This window comes from Notolabrus celidotus, chromosome 9 (assembly GCF_009762535.1).
Source record: "Notolabrus celidotus isolate fNotCel1 chromosome 9, fNotCel1.pri, whole genome shotgun sequence".
In the NCBI taxonomy this organism is placed as follows: domain Eukaryota; kingdom Metazoa; phylum Chordata; class Actinopteri; order Labriformes; family Labridae; genus Notolabrus; species Notolabrus celidotus.
The window spans coordinates 19,307,043-19,330,833 of NC_048280.1; the positions used below are offsets into that span (position 1 = coordinate 19,307,043).

The following is a 23,791-nucleotide window of genomic DNA, read 5'->3' on the forward strand; positions in this document are numbered from 1 at the left end:
TCAAAGGGCAAAAGCATGATGCAAGATACACCTGCTGTTGCCTTCTGCAGGATGTTTTGATTGTTCCACCACAGTTTTTCAGAAAGTCAGATATAACAATCTACTTCCACCGGAAACCATAATGCAACACCTGCAGCTGATTGATTGTCATAGAAGGGTATGGAGCAGTAGATTGGAGGCCCATTGTAAAACTTGTGGTCATTAATTGATGTTAATTTTTTTTAAACTATTAATCATGCATGCTTAATAATGATGTTTTGTTAAAGCTTCTTAGTCATAATGTAAAAAATCACGTGCAATTATTAGTGCAATCTTTTTAGCGGTTGTTTCTCTCAAGGAAATACGCTTAATTTTTTTTAAAGCCATCAACTTTATTTTCTCTCTGAAATCACATTATGATCCTAGTCATGGTTTGTGTTTCTTGATCTCTCTTATCTGCCTTTATGCCCCATTCTTCATTTCTACCCCCTGCCACTCAGCCTCTTCAATACATAGGGCTTTTTACTTATAAAACTACACAAGAAACATACTACCCATTTATCAAGCAATGGCAATAATTATGAGGACACTCAGGACAGACAGCACTCTTTTTTTGTGATCACTGGAGAAATCACTTCATAGTTCCTAATAACAAAAAAATAGTTATCAGTATTCTGTTATATAACTTTAACATTTCCACTGAAATGATGCTCCCTCACTGGCCAGCAGAATTCAGGCTCATTTAATAGATAAATAAGAAAATAAATACATGATTTAAGTAAAATAATCTTTGTGGCATAGATTGTCTTCTATTTTTTTTGTACTTGATATTTGTCCTTTACACACATACTTCTTCTATTTTAGCCACATAATTACAAAGCAATAACATTCTGTAGACAGATAATTTTTCAATTACATTTCACAAACAAAATGTCACTTGATCATGACTGCAGAACTGATCATACTTATCTAAATTAGCTATAGAGTAGGACAAAGTCATACAATCTTGAACATTTTTTAACATGTCACTCTGCACAAAGGGTCCAAAAGATTTTCCATTCAATAAAAAAACGAGTGCACCAAGAAATGATTCAAACAACTTCAAGTGAATGCAAGCATAACTGTCCTGCATTTTCTTCACCTAACACTTACACTGTAGTTCATTAAATTCATATTCTGCCCTTAACAGTGTTGGACTAATAATTTTCACAGCCACTATTATAACAAATAGGAGTCAAAAACCACTTTACGGCACAAAAATCACAGTACCGGAATGTACAGTATGTCCAGCAGCAAACCATGCAAACAGTCGCACCTTATTCACTGCCAAGGTTAGCTACACACACACACACACACACACACATACACGCACACGCTCCTCCATCAAAAACACTCACACATCCATAAAAACACATACACACAAAAACTGATTACAGACATACACACTGAGGTTACAGCTACAACAGTATTCACTGTCCTATGCTAACAGCCCAAAAGTACAAAGTGTCTAATACGGTGCATCAGAGGTCACACAGTAACTATGCAACACGACTACTGTGACTGTCACTGTCAGCTAATCACCAAGTTCATAAATGGGGGATGTGGGCAAGCGTTAACAAAAACAACCATACAAACAGCAAAAAAAAAACTAAAGTCTAAAATCATATAAAAAAATAAGATCTGATTTATGAAAAAAAAACATTGTGATTTTATAATAGTGAAACATGTCAACAGCGTACCATACTACCTGCAGTATAATGTAAAGCCCTGTTTGAGCACTACATAGCTCAGTTCCTGCTCACATTTTTTGGATCTCCAAATTGATTATCAGCCAATGTTCAAAACAACAACGAGACAGAAATGTTTTGTTTTTAGTATGTTTGAAAACAACATAAAGATAACTTAATTCTCTGAGTAAATAAAATCTAAAACAATTTGGTGGTGGGTTAATTTAGGTAAAGCCCATTACTACACATGATAGTATGTGTGCCACAGCAACATACAGTGTGTTTCCTAGCTCAGATATTTACCAGCAGAGTTAGTGCCCAACAATTCATAAACTAGCTCTGGCAGCTATGCAGGGTTAGCTAACAAGTAGTCTCCCACACATATTAAATCTTCCTGCACTGATTTGGCGCTCTATTTAAAGGCCTTTACGCTCACATTCACTCTTTCCTCTGACATGTACTGCAACCACTGCCAAGCCTCCCTGAACCCCTCCGTCCCTACCTAATTTGATACTGCTCTGTTTATAAGAAACCTGAAAGGGCTTTCTTCCCATTGGTGGACGAGTCAACCCACCTCTTGCAGGTTATGTTGTTAAATAATGCATGCTGAATTTCCAATAGAGGAATTATCCAAAAGAGTGAGATCATACTTACAAGACTAAATGCATGGCTGTTTAAAGATTTGCAGAATGCATATCAGTCTGAGCAGATTTGTGTCATAATAGATGCATGTTCCACAGCCAAAGCAAAGTTAGTGATCTAGAAGCAATGTCTGTGCCAATTTTTCATACTTTCATAGCTGTTATTTGACACTTGCATGCAGTTTGCTGCCTGCTAGGTACTTCACTGCAGAGTTTCAAACCTCTGTCAAGATGTAGGAAAGATGGTTTCTGAAGAGTGTTTCGTAACTACTCTTTTACTCTACATGACTATACAGTTATAAATCCTTGAGTATTTCTTAATGCAAGGTGTCAGCTCCCTGTACTGTCCACACCTGAGAACGGACAAAGGTAGAAGAAAAACAGGACAGTGTGAAAGATTTACAAATAAAAACATACAATGTGCACAGCTTAATAACTCAAGGCAAAGTTAGCCTTCTGGACCAACCAGAAGGCTGTTCCTGAAAAGAATGGCATTAGAAACTGTATCATTTCATTACAGAAAACATACAGCGTAGTAAATGTATGTGATAAAAGACACAACAGTTGGCTATGTAACCTTTGACAACAGCAGGACACAAGTATCACACTCCTGCATCCCCTGTTTCTTTTTCCCTCTCAGTAGAGGCAGACACTTTGCTGCTGCTGCCCTCTGCTGGAGGTCCTGTGGACTCACACTCAGCTGTTGCTGTGGTGCTGGGTGAAGATCCATCAGCGACATCAGGCTCTTTTATCTTAGCCCGAGCTGGGCTGCCTGAACGGCTGCCGCTGTGGCTGCTGTGATGGCCTCGGTGCTTTTTGCGAGGACTTGGACTGCGGGACCTTGTTTTCATGAGGACAACAGTGCTGTCATCTTCTGAGCTGAAGTCAGAGCTGTCTGAAGAACTGTGGTCAGGACCTGTGGTTGGAAGCTGGATCTACAAATAGATTTTTTTTAAAAAGAGAGGATAAGAGTAGGATGGAGGAGGTGGAATATGGAGAAAGAGCATCAAAATGTCAGGACAGGAAGTTAAACACATTGTAAAAATGTAAGTGGGAACACCAGCAGTGAAATTATACAACAGATGTAATGTCACCCTCTGATAAGTAATACAGGTGATGGCTTTAACCTTCAAAAAGCAGCATCAAAGTCATGATTACCTGAAATGGCTCGGTTACACCCACAATGGTGCTCATGTTGTTGCTATAGTAACCCAAGATGAAGTCCCCTGAGTCTTTGGGCAATTCCTCCTCGGTAAAGACAATCTGGAAAACAGTAAGTCAACATCTATTAGATATGAAATAACACAATCTATGGAAATTAATCAGCACATATTGTCTACATTACCTGCTGCTCTTGTCGAAGAAAGTCGTTCTCCTCTTGCTTGGCCCACACATATCCTACATAGTCCTTATGGTGTTTGAAACCCACCTAAGAGGGCAGCCGCACAGCCACAAAAAGAAACCATTTGTTCTGATGATTTTCTGACAATGTGTCTTCATATGATACATGTTACTTTGGTAGAAGTTTTTTTTACCTTGTACAGTCCAATCCAGTCCCAGGAACTTCGAGCAAAGTTGGGGGTCAGCTTAAATTTAACAATGGCATCAGGAATACTATTCCACTCATCCTCCACTATGAGTATGACCAGGGGGACATCCACCTTGTAAGGGAACAACAGCAGACATATATAACAGACATTCAAACAGAGCAAAATAATGAAAAGTTTTCACTTAAAAAAAAAAAAATGTATATATATATATATATATATATATATAGCCTTGAATGGACAGGACAGTTGGAGAGAGACAGGAAATGTGGGGAGTAGAGAGTGGGGGAAGATATGCAGCAAATTGTCGAGACTGGAATCGAGCCTGCGACCTTTGAGATGAGGACTATGGCCTCTGTATATGGGGCGTGCTTAGACCGCTAGGCCAACGGCGCCCCAAAGTTTTCATATTTTTAAAACTATTTTATACTTTATTTATCTTCACCTGTGTGGGTTTGTGTCAGCTTATATTTTTTTAACAAGATATGGATAAGGATTTGTATATGGAACAGATTTTTTTTCCACATTCCTCTCCACATATTAAGATAGTTTTTGTATACATGCCTACTATGTTTAAATACTTCATTCAGCATTTATTCACTGTGTAAATTGTGTTATTATATCTATATACATTAAGTCAACAGGCATGGTCAATTGGGACCTTACCCATAATTCCCTAAATTTCCTTTTATGCATAGTTAAAATATTAAAGCAAATAGAAATGTAAAGTTTGAGCACATGGTCACTGGATTCCTGTTATTTTAAATAAGCCAGCAGAAATCTGGAATATTTATTAGATATGGAGTTAACAAAGAAAGTGTATTAGTTATTGTACAGCAGATTGAGTTCAGATAACAATAATGTTTCTTTGGTGCTAACAGTGGTGAAAGCAAACATTGCATTATAGAGCTGTAGTGGTGCAGGTATGAAAACAAATCACAAATGCCTAAGCCATCAGTCATCTTAACAATGTCTCTCACCTGTAGGGTAAAGATTGAGGACACTGGTTTGTGGTCACTAACAGTGTACTCCATGTAACTTCTGTAGTTGTGCTGTGTCACTTTGGCCCCGCTGGTCAACCCTGACATGGAGCCACGCTTCCCTGCACTGAGAGCAGCCCCTGCAGGCGCAGTCGCTCTCAGGCGCCACAGGATGCGGTCGGTCCAAGCTGGTTTGCGCTTCTTCCCACTGGGGGTAAAAAAAAAAAAAAAGAATGATAGAGCAAGAGCAGAAGAAAGCATTTTGTCAAATATCCAATGAGGATGGTAGCATTCTCATGCTCCCCTCAGGCTGCTGAGAACCTTTCAGAGAGGACACTTTTACTGAGCTAGGCTCTATATTAACTTATCAGTGGACTTTTTCTTAACAGCTCCTCTGGCATCACCCACCTTGTGTCGTATGTGTTTGTTCCAACATCAAACTTGTAGGTGGGAGGGAATTTCAGCGGCCCCTCTTGAAAACCCTCCAATACTGTCTCACTGTCTTTGGCCATGTTGAGCTGTAACAATAAGAGTTAGTGGACATCACACATGGTGGACTTGTGTCTGGTATTCACTGACAGCTCCCTGAGGAGGAAAGTGTGTTTCTCTATTGCCCTCTAGTGGCACTACCAACACAGTGCATAGCTTCTGATTTTTTAACATTGTTTTAGCTTATTAGTTAGCAAATTATTACAATAGTTTTTATAATAAAATAAGATTTGGGAAGTAATAATTTTTTGTACAGAGAGTAGTAATTTATAGATTCATTGTTTTCTTAAAAAGTATAAATTGAGTCAAAAGTAACCATGATGAGCTCACACAAAGGCAGAGGAGCTAGGGGGTAGGTTGCATTCAGTGCTCTTTAGAAAGATCACATGCAAACGAGTTAGAATAACTTTCATGCTCTTTTGTCCTTTACAGTATATCAGGCTTTTTACAAATATTTACCTGATCCTTTTCCAACAACATTGAATACTTGTTGTTATCGATGGCTGATTTTACAACTTGCATTTCCAGCTCATCGATGCGGAAATTGAGATCTCCAAACCAGAATACCACACTGAGAGGAAAGACAGAGTTACATTATTGATAAATGCAAGTCTTTGAAGCTATGCAATATTGATTTGACATGCCTTTTCTCATAATGATGAGGATTTAAACAAAACAGATTACAGATACATCAGAGCTAATTATCATTTTCATTACTGCATATCATACAGAGTAATACAATTAATGTGTGCCTGTGAGTGGTACGCACTCGTGGTCAAGAACCCCAGTGGCAGCCTGGCCCTCAAACTGCTGCTGCTGCAGGATGCTCTCAAAGTCCTCCATGCGCTGTTCCGAGTTTTCCATGTGTGCCGGCAGGTGGCAGTTCAGGAAGCAGATGGTGTGGCCAAACACAGACATGCGGGCGCTCACACCACCTTTGTTTCCCTAAAACAACCACAAGCAGAGAATCAAGAAATATTTGAGGAAAGGAGGCGTAAAGCTTTCAAAAAGAAAAAGTTGTGTTATCTTTTCCACCATGTCTCTGGAAGCAGAACTAAATAAAGCCATTTAATTACTACAGTCAATTATGGGCTGGTGCAAAGTGGTGTGTCAGTGTTTTTCTGTATTGAGTGATGTTAGTGTCAGTGCCACAGACAAACAGGAAGTTTGTTCATTAAGGAGCAGTGAAGAGCTTCATTAATACTTAATGTTAACGGTAAGCGCTCAGCAGGGGGACAGGATGAGTCTGCAGATTTCATCCCACTGTTCTGCTGGCAGGTCTGACCCACTAAAACAAAAATATGCTTATTTCTGTCTTGGTGTTGTTTGTTTTCATTTAGAGAGAATGCTTACCCCTTATTAAGTATTCTCATAAAACTGGTTGTAACACAATTTTACCAAAAGTAACAGGGGCAAAAATGTAGAACCAAAGTGACAAACTGTCTGTCAGACCCAGTCTGTCAGCTAGTCAAGTCACTCTCACTAAGAGTGCAGCTAAGCTTCCACATTAGTAATTTCCCTTTATACAGCGCTGATAACAGAGTAGTGTCACAGGCATCTCACCCAGTAACCCCCCAAACCGGTGCGTGTGGTCTCGGTCTGGACTCCTCGGAGGAAGGGCAGATGGAAGTACTTGGAAAAGACCAGCAGTAACAAACCCTGCATCCGTTGAGAGGTCACCTAAAGGACGGACAGACATGTGAGAGATGGACATGAGGTTAAAGACAAAGAACAAGCTGATAAAGTGAATAGATGAACAGTTATCTGGAAGCACTTTGCATAATTCTGAGAAAGAAGCTATAAAGTTCAGGGTAGCTTTCTTTAAATTTGCACTACAATTTAAATATACAAATTTTCGAGCAATGTTAGTTCATTTCTGCTGTTGCTGTTGCTCTGCTTTACTTTCTGCCTCTCTCATTCTCCCTCCTCTTTCTCCCCACTTGCATTTCCATTTCACCCTGCAGGAGTCTGTGGCCCAGCTCTCTTCCTACTCCACATGAAGCACTGCACATTAAGGAGGCCATTGCTTGTGGTCTGCCCTGGCTGTTGTACCAAACCGCTTTGTAGAGGAAACATAATGAACACACTTCAGTCACTCAATAATCAAGCCTCTGCCTCCTCCAAACCCTCCATCATCATCTTGAGCACTTGTGTGTGTTATGCTACATGATAATATGCAGAATTTGAAATGATTGTTTCTGTAATATAAAGAAAAGCCCACATACTTTTGTACCATACAAGAGGGGCAGAGGTGTGATGTGAATTTTTCAAGTGGAACAAGATGAGGAATTTGCATCCTTATTCAAGCCCCTCACCATATATCTATTATCAGCCCCCTCTCTCTCTCTCCAGTGGTCCACACATCCCAACCCCCCAACCACAGGCTACAGCAGCATGATCACACTCTGCCTGAAATGCCCTGTGGGCAGTAATGGAGGCACGCATCTCCACGTGACACAAGACCCTTTCCTTTCGCTTGTATACAGACTAGCTATTTCAACAACTTTGTTGCGTAATGGATTCAACTGAACCGTAAAGAGAACCAACTTTATTTGTGGAATGTTTATGTGTATCTCTGTGTGTGTGTGTGTGTGTGTGTGTGTGTGTGTGTGTGTGTGTGTGTGTGTGTGTGTGTGTGTGTGTGTGTGTGTGTGTGTGTGTGTGTGTGTGTGTGTGTGTGTGTGTGTGTGTTACGGCTTGCTACAGCATTGTAGAGGCACGAGGGACCCAATGTGTAAATACACAGTGAGAGCTTCACAATCACTCAAATATGCACACACAGACAGTGTTTTTCTGTCCTGCCTGCTCCGTCAGTTCAGGTTGATCCCATCTAGCCTCCAGGGGTGTCATGATGAATTCTGGGACCTGTGAAAAGACATCACATTGGGCCTAACCACCACTGCCCAACTATAACTACATCTTAACTATATCTTCCGATACTGTGAGGTTGGGAAGCACATTTCTACATGTCCCCCTAGGTGCCAGGTCAAGAACAAAAAGGAGTCATGTGCCAATCCATGTGCACAGGTTGCAAATCTGTGTGCATACTTTATAACGTGCTGGTCTAGAACTGAAGCCTTTTAGAGAAGAGGTGAAACATCCTCAAGAATTACAACCAAGTCCAGCTGCATTTTTGGATCAAGCTTTGACTTACAATGACCTGGATGACTGACAATCTTCACAGACCTTCAAAGTAAGTGTTTGGCTCTTCTTGATTTGTATTGCATGATGACAGAGCCAATGATCCACACTACCTTATCAAAACACACTGTTGGCTGTTGAAGGGGAAGACTGAGGGGACCTTATAAACTCTACAGCCATTAGTGTGTCTGCTGGGTAATCTTGGGCATTTAGGGCTTAGAATTATGCCAAACTGAGATGCAAAAATGTCAAAATTCCCAATTTATCAGTGACTCGTACATCATAGACCAATTAGCTGATCATTGCGTTGCAGGCGGAGGAACACTTTTCACTTACGATAGTGCAAAATGAATAGTATTTCTGACGGAAAATTGAAGTGCTGGCAAATTTCCAAATAGAGCATATACTTACTGTGTGAATAGTGCTTTTGTTGAAGTTTCTTAAAATGAGCTAAATGATGTGGTAGAGCTAGCCTCATTTGTAGCAGTTGATATCCTAGATCCCGTTCCGGCTCCCTGTCCGGTTTCTCAACACAGAGGCCAACGTCCCCTGTGGCTAATACACTTACTATTGACAAGTACCTCAAACACCGCCACTTCAAAAATACTCCACTACCCCTTTCAAGGATTTCCGGACTTTCAAGTTCATTCTAGTAATTTGCAATCATGGCCCAGACTCCAGTAAGAGAAAGCCAGAACACTCTTGCTTCAAACTTCAACTTCAAATCCAGACTTGAACTGCTACAACATCAACCTTCCAATTTCACTCTGGAAGTTCAAAATTGTATTGCAGCTTCTGTTGAGAGTCAGGGCTAACCACCACACCAACTTACAACCAGCGCTAAATATTTTGGATTTATTTACTATTCCGTTAATTCTAGTAGTTTTAAAATCCCAGTCTTTTGAGAGAAAGCTAGAGCACTCTGGCTCCACAAAGGAAGGTTTCGGCCAGGAACTGAACTGGGATTAATTCTGCTGTAAGGCAGAAGGGCTAACCACCACAAAAAATGGGCTGCCTGCATAAAGAAGAATGAACACATACACTGATCTTGTCAGATAGCACCATCCTAAAACAACAACCCTTTCACAAAAAGATAGCAGTCCAAACCATCACACCACGTAATTCAAAAGCAAGGTCCACAATCCAATGGTGGAAAGCCAGAACATTGTGGCTTCTCACGGAACGCGCCAGACTAGAACCTCAATCCTTCTCACAATGAGTTGGCAGAGCTTACTACTGTCTGTGTCACCTTTCTGTACCTACTTTTGGGGCTTTACATGGTTTCCACTATATGGAACTTCAAAAACACTGCACCTACATGCTGCCTTGCAATCATTACTTGTTAGGGTTGATTCACTTGCCAGTACATTATGGTACATTAGGTGGTCCACACTCCAGTAGGGCGACACCACATCATTCTAAATGTCTTAGCCATGACATACATAATTTGAAAGCTTGGTCAAGATTCTAGTGGAAGAAAGCTAGAACAGTGTGGCTTCTTGCTGGAATGCCCTTGTTGGGGTTTGATCCCTGATCCAGCCTGTTGTGAGAGAGCAGAGCTAACCACAGCACTAAGGATTATCTACTTTCCAGTGTATTATGCAAATTTAAAAGGGGAGTCTGGTGTTCAGCGGGCAGAACCCAGAACATCTAGCTCCATAAAGTAAGGGCCCTCAAATCCAGATACTGCTCATCAAGAATTGCAAGGTTCATGAAAGAACCAAATATATTCCCAGCTAGATTAACAGCTGTCCACCAGTCTGACCAAACTAAACTAAACAAATTGTGCTCACCTTCCTTTTAAATCAAACAACTTGAAAACCTACTTCTCCAACCTGCTCTCTCTCTTTCTCCTCTTTTCTTTTCTCTTGGATATCCTGAATTTGAATCTTTGTGGAAGACATGGTGCTTCACCATCACTCACTTGGCTTTTTTGACAGCAGCTAGATGAATCCTGTTACAGGGCAGACTGAACCATTTTGCTCATTTGATAGGGGTGAGAGGGGCCTCACAGTGAGGGACTCTACATTAATTCCAGATAGAGAATTCAGAACTTTGTTCATTTTTAAAAAAAAATATTATTTTGATTATCAAATTTAGAATTACATTTTTTTCAAAAATTAAAACTCAGAAAACTCCAACAATAACTCAAAATTCATTTTAGGTTATTGAGAGCCCGTTTCTCTATTTGGGCCATGGTCTGTTCCACTTTTCTCACCACTGGGACCACCACATCCATTCTTGCCTCTGTAATGCCTCAGGTGCTACCACTGCTGATGATGTTGTGCTGAGAAAAGCCTGTCCATCAAGAACTGCACTACCCATTACAATGTGCAGTTTAAATCTACAAAATGTTTTTTTGTTGCAACTGAGGGAAATTTTCATGTATGAAGTCAGACTTTTTCTTCGAACAACACCAGCACAACAGTGGGATGACTTAGTCATAACCTTACACCTCTGTGATGTTTTTATTTAAAGTGAGACTGTACAGGGGCACAAATATTGTGCTTTGAACCAGCAATATGAAAAGGGCCTCTAGTTGAAAAGCATTTCTTATCAACATCAGTGCTCCTGAAAGCTGTCATGCTACTTTTGGCATTGAACAAATATACATTTAAGCCAAGAGACAAGTGTGTACGTGCCTGTGTATCTGTGGGAGAATGCATGCTGTGGGGTATATTTGAAAATGTACACCACCGACATAACTGAAGAAATTATTTCTGATTAACTAGTTCATGTTTGCAGGGCAGTGTTGGACTTAGGAAAATATTCAGAGCTAAGTAATGGCTCATTCATTCCAACAGTGATTAAGGCAGAAACATGAACATCTTCATCATTGGTTCTTTGATCAAAATCGAAATTAGAAGTGTGTTGATCATCTACTAGAGTTTTAAAGGGTGTTAGATTTGATTTATTGTCATATTGGCTTCACAAATTAATATTAAACATGCCAGTGGTTTGCCTTTTTTCACATGTTATGTTGTTGTTATTAAAGTGTCTACAAATACTGAAAACAGTATCAGAGTACTTAAAAGCCACACAATAGTTAAAACTAGGTTAGGTGTTTTGTTTAAGAAGGTTTAAGTCATGTTTTTTTTAAATTCTCTATACACCTCAACCAAAAAATAATAAATCACATGATTAACAATACAAAAATCAAGACTGTAAGAGGCCTGTAATAACTCTGCAAGTTCAGTCATTTAATCGCAGTTTGCTTTTGCTGATTCACAGAGGAATAAATCAAATGCCCAGTCAACAACATTTCAGAAAAGGTCAAACCAATATATCACACTTTTAACAGAGTCATACTGCAGCATATTCAATATGTTGTTCAACTCTGCAATTAGAGATAAAGGGCAGAAAAAAATGCCTTTTTTAATTTGTGCATCCACATTGGGGATTACATAAACAAAAATATTGTGACAATCAGCACTTGCGTGTTGAATAGCCAAAAGAGAGTCTTGTTGACTCTGTTTCTGCAAAAAGAGAGCTGATTCGAGTTAACTCTCTTGTCTTCGCAGCAGTTACAGCTTGAACCTGACAATGAGTCTTGGTGAGAGGACTCTCTCTGCCCCACTGGGGGTGTCTTCTTACTTTCATGTCTGACCACTATATAATGACATGACAGATTCCTACATAAGAAGACAAAATAACACACCCCTTCTACTGACGCACAGTGTTAAGGCCCTCATGAAGTACACAAAAAAGTCACATGGATACGTTTTTTTTAACGAGCTTCAAACACAGTGGACCATGAGATAGCTGCAGGATAGTGTCAGTCCCAGAGTCAGAGGCCCATCAACACTGACAGCAACGTGATCCAAAAATAAAACAGCATCCTGGGAGACATTTGTCTAGCTCTTTTAGCTCAGCAGCTGATTCACACTCTGTGGCTCACCAGAGACAAGTATTTCAAATGTAGGCAGACGGAGACCAACCACAGCCACTGTATGTGTGCATCATGCAACCTGTAAAATGCTTTTACAAAGGATTTTTGATGATTTCTATATCAGTGGCTTAGTTTGCCTGTGGATATTTTACATAAAAGTTACCATACTTTAAATGTTTTATTTATCAAAGAGTACTGAAAATATATGAGGTAGTATACTGGGTATGTGTGGGCAATAGAAAAATAGAGAAGAGGGGGCTGGTAAGCAGGCATAAAGGCACACAGTGAGAATAAAGAACAGTGAGAGCTTGACTTATCAGCTTAGCAGACAACGGAAGATAGCAGATACACTGACATTACACGCTTGTTATAAATGATCAGCTCATTCGTTGCTCAGGGAACAAAATGAGCTAAAACAGCAGCAGGAAGCAGAGATCTCATCAGCGTTCCCAAAATTCCAACAGTCTGAATCTAATCTGTTCCACATGTTACTATGAGAGCATGCATATGTGTTAACAATAAATGCAATTACTAACCAGCACATAACCAAAGGGGCTGAGTCTCTCCATGCAGACTTCGCTCCACTGGTCTGTGAAGAGGACATCTTTGAGCCTTTTGTTAATCATAGAGTTCACCTCCTGCAGCCTTGAAGAAAAACGACACACAGTAACAACATAGACTTGGGTCAACAGCAGACACATATGTAAGCTGATAAGTGGGAGCCTTACTGATGTAATAGTTTTTTACTTTTTTACTCTTTTATTTCCAAAATTAAGCTCTTACTATTCTTTTACTGTTTTATTTATTGTTATATTGTGTATGGTTATATTGTATTTTAATATCTGTACGGCACTTTGGTCAACTGAGGTTGTTTTAAATGTGCTTCATAAATAAAGCTTGACTTGACTTGAATAGTGGATTAATACATAAATAAAAATAACAGTCATGAGGAAAGACATCATTGTGTTTCAGTTATGAGCCACATTAGCGGCAGGGTCTGTGGTGAAGCTGTTATGTGAAGTAGATAACTGCTGCACCACACTCACAACACTCACCCAATGATGTACATGTCTGTGTTTCCATCGCTGACATTCAGCCCCAGCAAGGAAGTGATGTCATCAGGTGGCATGGCCGAACCCACGTTCCAAGTGATGATGTGCACCCTGTTGGAAAAGAGCATTATGTAATATCTCTTGTATACACACATCTCTCACACACCTCAGTGTCTTAACCTGCTGACTAAGCGAGGTAGCAAAACTCTTTGATTTATACATCTCAATGAATCAGACGTCTGTCTGGGTAACACTCACATTCACCTGTCTCTCAAGTTCTTGCTACAATTGTTCAAAGTCTTGAGAGTACACTTGATTTTTCTCTCATTTCATATCTAGTATTTATTTTTAGATTCCTTGTGCAATGTGATTTTACAAACAGGACAGCACTGACGCCCTGTATACAGTATGGTAGTACTGTGCATTTAAACATGTGAAATCATCAGCTCAGGGTCACCTGTGTAAATATTAACAAAAAGATGTGTTTAGCTGGGTAAATACTAGGGATGCTCGGTATTGGCTTTTCTGCCGATATATGATATTCCGATATTGTCCAACTCTTAATTTCCGATACCAATATCACCCAATACCGATATATTCAGGCTTTTAACACCAAAACTGTTTGGTAACGACATAACATATCTCCTATTGTGTAATTAACACATTATGCCTAATTGCATTGTTATGCCCCACTGGATGCATACATAATGCAACATGGCTTTCGAAATGTACACACTGTTTGTGCAAAATAAAAGAACAACTTCAACTTAAGTTAAGGAAATAAGTGCCAATATGGCACTGCCATATTTATTATTTTTTAGAGATTTTAGAGAGAAACATTTTGCCACCAACAACACTACAGGCAATATCAAAACAGGGAAAATGCATATCTTCAGTTCAGAGTAGTGAACAAATATAGTCCTCTTTTATTCCAAGTTCAATGAATGAGGAAATGGCCATAACTTGGAAAATAATACAATCATTAAATTATAAACTGGGCTCCATCGCCCTGCTCTCTCAAAATAGTGCAAATGAAAACAAGAAAGATTCTTCTTGAGATGGGAGATCAAATTTGATGTATTAAAGGAAGATGCCTTGTATCCTCCTCGCATAACCAACGCTTTGCAGTCATTCCAAATTGAAAATTTAAGATTCGTAGGTGACACTTGGAAACAGTTCTAAACCACGGACCACCATCTCATGCACCGGGTGTGCAAGCTTGTTAGCCATGGTTAGCAACCCACGAGTCTAGCGTGTTGTTGTTGTTGTTGTTATACATCATCAAGTGCGCCTGTGAACGTCCCATGCTGGGTTCATGCAGGCTCGGAATTGCTAAAGCCTACCGAACAAACATTGGTTGTAAAACCTGATATCAATAATTCCTGATATTACATTTTTAAGACAATATCGGCCGATAATATCGGAGGGAGGATAATATCGCTCATTCCTAGTAAATACATAATGTTAGTTCTCTGATAGACACAATGTGACCTGTATATACAGAGGGCACAAATGATCCCCTTTGTGTTCACTTCAGAAAACACATGGAATGAAAATGCATACAGCAAGATTCCAAGTATTCTACACGTTTACAGATCTAAATTTAATGCAACATGTGTGAGGTGAGTGACCTATTGAACGATTTACCAGAATAACACATATAAATAAAGACACAGTGTGGGTAAATTGAATTAGTAACACAGCGTATCAGACACATAAAGGCCATGAGAGTGCAGATGTCACAGTTGTTCCAGGGCACTTGAGGTTCAGTTCCCAAGACAATACACCAGGAATGTTCTATAAAAAGCAGCAGGCTCACTACGCTGGGAATGTTATCAGAAATCTTCCACTTCAAACTGACTCTCGAAAAGCCGCAGCATGCAAAATCAACAAAGCATATATGTTAGGACTGAAATTTTCTTCATTTTCTTGACCTGAATCCGCCTTAAATCATTTTTGTCGCCTGCAGCTGTGTTTTCTCTTGTACAACATCCCAAACAAGGTTCCAGAAGACCAAGATGTAAGTCTGTCTTCTTCTACAATTTAACCAACTTTGGGTTTTTTTCAGCTGCCAAATCAAATCCAAAAATCTGGTTTGGCATACAGAGCTTCACAGCCGTCTGAAGGTGGGAGTGGTTAGAGGCCCGCCCACATAAACGAGAGAACATCCAGTGGGAAAGAAAGACAGAGTCCTTTCACAGGATATTAGAGTAAAAATGTGTCACTCTTAACACGCTTGCACATGTTTAGCTCCTTAAAATGAGTCAGAAGTGTTTCCAAAGTATCTTAATAGAAAAGGAAATCATTTACTCAAATGACACATACTTGAATGTTGAATTTGTGAAAAAATGTTGGAAAAAATATTGACCCAATATAAAAAGTAACCCAAAGCATATCAAAATATTTTTTTTAAACAACCGTTATTACATTATTTTGCAATAATGGCCAGATTCTGGCTTTATGTAAACTGTATGTTAACAGTCTGTGTATAAAAACAAATGCCCAGTGTACCATGTTTGTGTTTCTCAGCTGCCTGGGATTGAAAGTAGCATGCAGACATGCTGAGACACGAATGTCCACACACACACACACACACACACACACACACACACACACACACACACACACACACACACACACACACACACACACACACACACACACACACACACACACATTCAGATGAGAGAACTTGCCTGAAGTCTTCAACAGTCTGGGCCTGAGTGTCAGCTGTACCTGCCACAGAGAGGGCTCTCTGTGCATGAGGGTTCAGGTGAGGGACTGCAGGCCTGCTTGCAGGGGCGTGTGGGACGGAGGCGGCCCTAACTGGGTGGTGCCCTGCACCTTTAGGACCAGCCTTGATGCCAGGCCTGGTGTGCTCTCCTGCTGGTTTGCCTGCTGCAGAGCGAGAGGGTTTGGGCCTGCTTGGCACCGATCCATCTGGAGTGCATTGGTCCTTGTCGGCCTCGGGAGAGGGCTCGGCTTTGGGCTCTAGTCTGGGTTCTGAGACGTCTACAGAGCCCTCGACTCTGGCACTTCTCTGCGGCCTACGAGGCCTGCCGGGAGCTGCAGGCTGGCTGGAGGTGGAATGAGGAGCTGGAGCTTCTATATTTGGTGCTGGGGCTGGAGTTGTTGAAACTTCTGCTGCATCATTTGGGTTCTCCTTTGGTGTTTGGCTTTGGCTTGGACTATCTTGGTCCATTTCTGAGGGATGCTGTTACAAATATCAAAGACAGGATTATTTTAATTTGCAATGAAGTACTTCAGGTTTACATTGAAGGAATTTAAGTCATCTTGAGCACCTGACACAACTAAACTTGAACATAAATTATTCATGTAGCATCAGAATTGTACAAATGACTTGCACACTGTAACACTGTAAGGATCAGAACAGAAGCACGATCTCTGTTGTGATGATAAAAAATGGATGGGTGTGATACATTTAAAAAGGATCCAAAAGATACAAACAGAATATCTACCGCTGAAACAAAAGACGGAATCACATGCAGCCTTCTTTACAAAGACAGTCAGTCAGTCCAGCTGATGAGTCATGAGACCCTGTTGACCCAACAGGACAACTACGTGAGTCACTCGGACTCCCATCATTGTGACTCTTCAATTACCTGCCTTGAAATCAGATGAACATAGCTGCACACATCTGATGTTTGAGAATACACACTACACAATGTGTAAGAATGTTAAATGAAGAAATATCCAACACAAAAATGTAGAGTACCAATATATAAACACAACAGTTTGGAAGCAGCAAGAAACAGAGACATGAAGGGATGTACTCTCCTCCTGTCCTAACCTCACAGAGCTTTTGGAGGGGTATTTGGAAGGGGTAGAAAAAGGGTCTGGACACAGTTTATCATCCTCTCTAGTTTGCGTCTGAGTCGCCTGCCAGTCTTCCAGTAAACCAGTGAGACGCTCAGTCAGTTCATATCAGCTCAGAGCACCTGCCACACACTAATATGAGGAACCGTTGTACGGGCCAGAACAGCAAAGTCAACAGCATGGAAATAAACAACAAACCGGAGAGAGGGGAGCTGCAGAGATCACATAAACAGAAAGAGCAGGGGAAGTGGACAAAAAAGGAATTTAAGCTATTGCATGCAGTTGATTCAGTTGTGTATAAATAAATATCTGCTTGGAATTGTTCTTTTGGAGAAAGATATAAGACAATATCAATTAAAGCTGCAGTAAGGTCCGTTTATTAAAAATATTTCAATTTGAGTATTTTACATCATAATGAAATGGTCTGGTAAAAACAAACATGACCATGGGCAAAGAATGGCACTCAGAAAAATGTTATCTTCCGTGGAACATTGCCCTACAGCTGATGGAAAATCAAAGAAAACAGACATAAGGCTCTTCATAGTCCATCATTTTTCATTACCTGAGATGACACTGAAACAAAGGAGCAAGTATTCTTAAAACTTAGATGTTAAAATGACATCACCACATGTAAAGGGACATAGTCTTCTGCTTGTTGGAATGTCCAATCCCCAAAAAGGAAGAGACTTGGGCAAAATGCAGAGGCAGCTCGACCCAGATCCATCAGTCAGTGGTTGTAGAGGTGAAACACGTGAAACCCGACTGAAAATGTATATTTCATGAGGGTATGAGGACGCTATCAAGTAAAATCAAGCCAGCTATTTACCCTTTGTATTTAGTACACGGTTGAAAAGATGTCCTATATATTCTTGGTCAGAAAAGAGGCAGAGGTCATGTGCTCGGGGAGCAACAACATCGCTCCCTCATAATTATTCACATGACCTTGAAGAGACGAGGGCCATGGGAGGAGGGCTGCCTCTGTACTCAACATGCGCCCAGAAACACGCAGGTCTTTCAGTCCACCAATAACCTGGTGCCGGGCTGGGCATGATGTATTCTTATGGCCCATGTATGGTATTTTGTTGGGGGGAGTGTGGGAGGGCAGCTTGGCACACGTGGGAGTGGGTGGGTGCAAAACGAGGCGAGGGAAGCGAGAGCGAGACAGCCCATTCAGTGACAGCGCTGTGTCTCTTTGCAGAACGTCTCCAAATTGATCCTCTCACACTTCCCTCTGGCACTATCTATTTTTCCAAGCTTTAATCCCCACTCTCTCTCTTTTTCGCTCTCTCTTATCGTCCAATTTCTCTAATCCCTCTCTCTCCACATCTTCTCCCAGACTCTGTCGTTCCTTCTTACCCACCTTCACATTTATGGGCATTTAAACGCTCACCCCACCAATTTTTCGTCCATATTCACATATTATCATTTTCCCTCTCAACCTCAAACCTTTTTGTTTCTTTCCTCTCCCATACCGCCTGCGCTCTGAGGTGACACTTGTGCTCCTCCAGCGACATGCTCTGTATTGTTTCCTTCAGCCAACCACCTCACAGCCACTATCAATGACATCAATGTTCCAGAGCCCCAGCGGCCTCCCTCAAAACAACTGGAAATACATCATAGTTGTCGTTAATGTGCATTCAAGTGTGTGCAGGAACATGGGAAGGAGTATGAGAGGGGAGGGGGACCATGGGAATGAAAGCATGTGTGAGATGTGGAGGAAGCACATGCAGAGGTTTCTCTGTATTTTATATTTTACGCAGCCTACGTCTAAATTCAGTCAGTTAATCTTTCTCACACAAAAACGTTGCTGCTGATGCATATGACAGAGCAGGAGCCAAATATTTCCCTCTTTTGGAACAGTCATGTCAGACTAACACTTCCTATTCCACTCACGTTCACAGGAGCAAGGGGAATGATTTGATAATAACAAATGTGTCATGGTGTTTACATGCACCCTCCTGAGGGGGTGAGAGCTGAGAGAGCAGGGAGGATGTAACCAAGCAAACAACAGGACCCAAGCAGCATTCCAACAATGGTATATTTGGAAACACAGATCGTTTTGTATATTGTTGCAATCAAAGGGTCAAGAGACATACTTCATGTCTTCTTATCTGTAGTTATACATGTTAAGGAACTTTTCTTTTTCATCTCATGTCATTGTCCTAGATACATGTCTCTGCCTTGTGCTGTCACAGAGATTGAACCACCAGTATGATTCATACTCCGCACACCTCTTCAGAGTTTATTGTTGAAATTACAGCAAAGTAGAGTGTTGGTGTTCAGGGCCTCCAGGGCCATATGCCCCTGTGACAGGGATACTAATGATGACCCAGACAGAAATGACACAGGCAGCTGCTGCCACAGCTGTAGATGGCTCCTCCAGGTCCTAGTGCCATTGTGTATCTCTCCCCTGTATCCAGCAGGCCTCATCTCTCTGATCAGGTCACAGCCGAGGCTGGAGGATGTCAGAATGAGTCGCCTTACAGTGTAACGCCAAAGACATGTGCTGACAACACACAGAATAATGTCTGCACTGCAAAATTAGACTGTAAGCTGCAGTTTCAGAGCCTGTCAATTAACGATTACAGAAATCAGCCGAATGGAAACATTTACTGAGGCATCATTCTGCTTGAAGAGCTCTCTGTGGAGAAGAACCATGCTGTTTTTTGTCAAGCAGCAGCTGATTTCAAAGTATATGTCATGCATGCATTCAACAAAGTCCAGTAATTGGGATGTCCACTTTTCTCAGTCCAATATAACCTGTCTGCAAATTAACCTATTTCATGAAATCCTGTTAAATAACCAACACTAATTAGAGAAAATAAAAATAGTTATCTGGGCTTGGACTGGCACATGAGACAGGCTCAGTACATGTGCACAAATGTCTACATGTGCATGAAGACTAAACACTGTCTTCAAGAGTTGTTGGTTCATTGCACTGAGTGTTCCTTCCTGCCAAGACAGACACTGATTAGGAAACAGGATTGAGAAATACACACAAATTACAAACCCAGCTTTTCAGTAGAAAACCTGTTAGGTGAGCGATTTCAGTCACATCAGATCAGTTGTTGTTTTTGGAATGTGGTGTAGCCACAAATAATCATGTTTTCATCCTAATCATTCCTCTGCGCAACTGATACATTACATTGTATAAATACATTTAACAGCAAGCAGTCTGAATACATTCTGCACCAAAACGAATAGGAGTAGAGCATGCAAAAATACCAGACAATGCAAATTCATAAGAAGATTTAGTTATATAAACCAGCTTATGGCTACAGATAGACATGCAAATATGCCTGACAAACAAAACAAGGTTTTCTGACAGGCTGTGACATTTGATGTCTGTTATACTATCCGTTATATAAACAAGAGAACACAGATTCTACCTTGTATACTTACAAGGTACTATTATATGGCCCACGGCAAATGCATACATTTCTATACTAATACTGAAAAGTCTGATGTGTGGGCAGAAAGAGGACAGACTCTGCAGATAAAGTATCTGGCCTAATTACACTCAAACTTCAAGGACACATTTTTTCAAGCTGAAAATGAAGATGAAGGTTATGTTTATTCAATGTTTTGCCATCAGATATAATCATAGTCATGGGTGCATGAGTGTGCATGCTTTTGTGTATATGTGTGTCAGAGATGAGGGAGGAAAATATCAGAGAGAGTCAGTGTAAGTGCACATTTCTTATGGGTTACTTCCTGATTATGATTCATCAGCATCGCCTCTAGTAACGTAAAAGGAGGGAAAATTGTGAATTTATGTTGTCATTTATTATTTATTTATTTTTCAAAATGGTCCTAAGTTACCAACAAATTCTAAAAAGCACACCAATGAAGATCAATATATTCTCAGGCAGACAGAGCAAAAGCATGAGGGTCAGCTTTCACTATTTAAGTAAACAATATTGCCTTACTAGGTAATATGTATTTTTATTTTTATTAATACCAATGAATAATAGTAGCATGCCATACAACATTGTGAATGCATAAGTTAGGAATATAAACAAAAGGCATATTGATCCCTTTACCTGTTTTGGTTCTTCTGTGTTGGGGGTTTTAACAGCAGCTGGATTTTGAGTAAACCGTTTCTGCAGATGTCGAGGACGGTCGGTCTGGAGTCTCTGGAAAGGTGTAAAATTACCCCTCTAAGGACCCAAAAAAACACCCTAAACTTTCCTTTCCAGTTGCCTCTCAGATGAAATCATAGGCATCACAGCACCTTCCTTCTCTCCTTCCTCAGCGGGTTGAAGACTGTGAGGAGGAGCAGGTGGGTTTGGAGCGATGCTCGCGACAGATTCAGCAGGCAGGCTACATCTCAGTGACACAAATGTCTCCGTCTGCGCTTAAAGACACAGGCTGCAGCTGCACACGCACACACGCCTGTGTTCTATGGGCTGTCCCGTGCCCTTCAAAATGACAGAAGACGGCGGGGGAGAGCAACAGAGTGACTGCTTCCGTACACCAGCAGCTTCTGCCTGCCAACGGTATTCGGCTGATAATTACAGTAAAGCCTGACTCAGAAGCTCACAGAACTACAGCAGGTAGAGATGGCAGTGACGCCTACAAACATGGCTGCTGTTTGTTGCACGGTCGGATAATTCGTCATGTCTGTTACGTGTCAGGTGACTGACTGATTGCTGTTTTCTATGACAACTGTGCCAAACACTAACCATTAATTTAATTCATGGCACGAGCCTAATTCCTACCATTCATCTCTGTAGATTTGGGAGAGCTGCTCTATGTCTTCACAGTCTATGGCGACGCACTACTTCCTCCTGGAGGTTGGTATTGCGAAATGCAGGGGATAAAAAGTATGACGGTTGTATGGTCTCACTTTGACACTACACAGGAGCACCTGTCTTTTAAATAGCCATATGTCGTGTGACATTGTCAAGACAAAACGCCAGCTGTCATTACACTTGCTTGAGCAACAGTAAGGTGGCCCTGAAGGACAAAACAAATTTACATAAGATGAAACACTTTTACAAAGTTGTAGACAAATTTACATTTTGGAATTTTTTTTTACATTTTTTAAAACAAAATTACATTAGCAAAACACTTTACCAAGGCCAAAACAAATTTACATTTAAGGAAACAAATTTACAAAAGATGAAACACTTTTACAAAGTTGGAGACAATTTTACAAACGACGGAACACTTTCCCCGTTGAGTCGGACTCCTTTTAGCCTGACTCTGTTTAGTCTGAGGCTATGTGGTCTGAGGCCATTTCATCTGAATTCTGACACATGATGAAGGTTTTGCGCAGATATGTACAGATATATACAGAGGCATGATGCTTTTTCAGCTGAGGTCTGACACCTCTCTCTGAGACTTGAGGATGTCCTAATATGTAAACCATGTCCATCTTCGTTTGGTTTCTCTCCATCAAAACAAATGACCCCTCACTCGATCCCTTCCGGTATTTGGTACATTCCCTTTCCGTAAAAATGAAATGTTAATTTGTTACAGAAATGGTAAAAGTGTTTCATCTTTTGTAAATTTATTTTCTTAAATGTAAATTTGTTTTGGCCTTGGTAAAAGGTTTTGCTGATGTAATTTTGTTTTATAAAATGTAGAAATGTTTTCCAAAATGTAAATTTGTCTCCAACTTTGTAAAAGTGTTTCATCTTCTGTAAATTTGTTTTGTCCTTTAGGGCCACTGTAGAACAGTGATCTGTTTGGTTTGAGAAACGGTGGAGCAAGTGCAACGTGATGGTTCAAGCGTCAATCTTATAAGATGGGGTCAATATGTTATTTTGCTCGTACAAAACCCCCGCTGAGCTTTGATCTTATAACATTAAATCAAAGCTGCTGTTGGTAGTCACAGAGTAAACATCTGTTCAGAGAGAGGGACTTCGAATGTCAACACTATCCCTCCCAACCACATTTCCTCTTAGCCCCCCAACACATGATAGTGCTGGACTCATAACCAATCGGAGGACGTAGTAGGGGCCGCCCCTTAACCAATCAGGTCAGAGGATTGGAGATTAGCTCTGATTGGTCCGTCATAACGGGAACAAGGGGAATAATAACATTGCTTGATACAAAGGCATTTGAAAACACAGAGATTTCGCAATAGTCTCAAATCACTTCACTTACCGATGAGTACCGTTGGGTATTATAATCTTTTCTCCAAACCCAGCAGAAAAAAAGTTAAGTTTTTTACACCATTCCTACCAACAGCAGCTTTAAGGCTAACTAAGGCCAAACCTTTATTTCATCTGAAGTTGTTTGATAATAATTGCCGGTAGCCTTTTTTATGGAAGGGATGAACAAGGCAACAAAAACTTTTATACCGTCTGAGTCCCCATGATACATTTATACTCTAGGCTTTGATTCGTGACAGTGCAAGGACAGATTCATAAGTGGACATGATCCATAAATTGGGCTTTGAACAAATCGGGGACCCTGTACTCAGGTACTCTCAATAGACCCCTGTTTGCATTTACAGCCCATTTTTTTTATTCTGAGCCTTTCTTTCATGAGATCCCTGT

At 40.6% G+C, this 23,791-nt stretch overlaps 1 protein-coding gene across 1 annotated transcript; it reads right to left on the minus strand.

Annotated features, from left to right (window-relative positions):
- Positions 1 to 356: 356 nt before the first annotated feature.
- On the minus strand, positions 357 to 22,092 carry inpp5jb (inositol polyphosphate-5-phosphatase Jb). The gene is made up of 13 exons (XM_034691526.1): positions 21,326 to 22,092; positions 16,142 to 16,659; positions 13,449 to 13,556; positions 12,930 to 13,038; positions 6,927 to 7,043; positions 6,133 to 6,308; positions 5,823 to 5,934; positions 5,283 to 5,392; positions 4,875 to 5,082; positions 3,883 to 4,020; positions 3,693 to 3,776; positions 3,506 to 3,610; positions 357 to 3,282 (listed from the first exon to the last, which is right to left on the minus strand). The coding sequence occupies exons 2-13, from the start codon at positions 16,645 to 16,647 to the stop codon at positions 2,950 to 2,952; spliced, it is 2,106 nt and encodes a 701-aa protein (XP_034547417.1). The 5' UTR covers positions 16,648 to 16,659; positions 21,326 to 22,092; the 3' UTR covers positions 357 to 2,949.
- Positions 22,093 to 23,791: the final 1,699 nt, after the last annotated feature.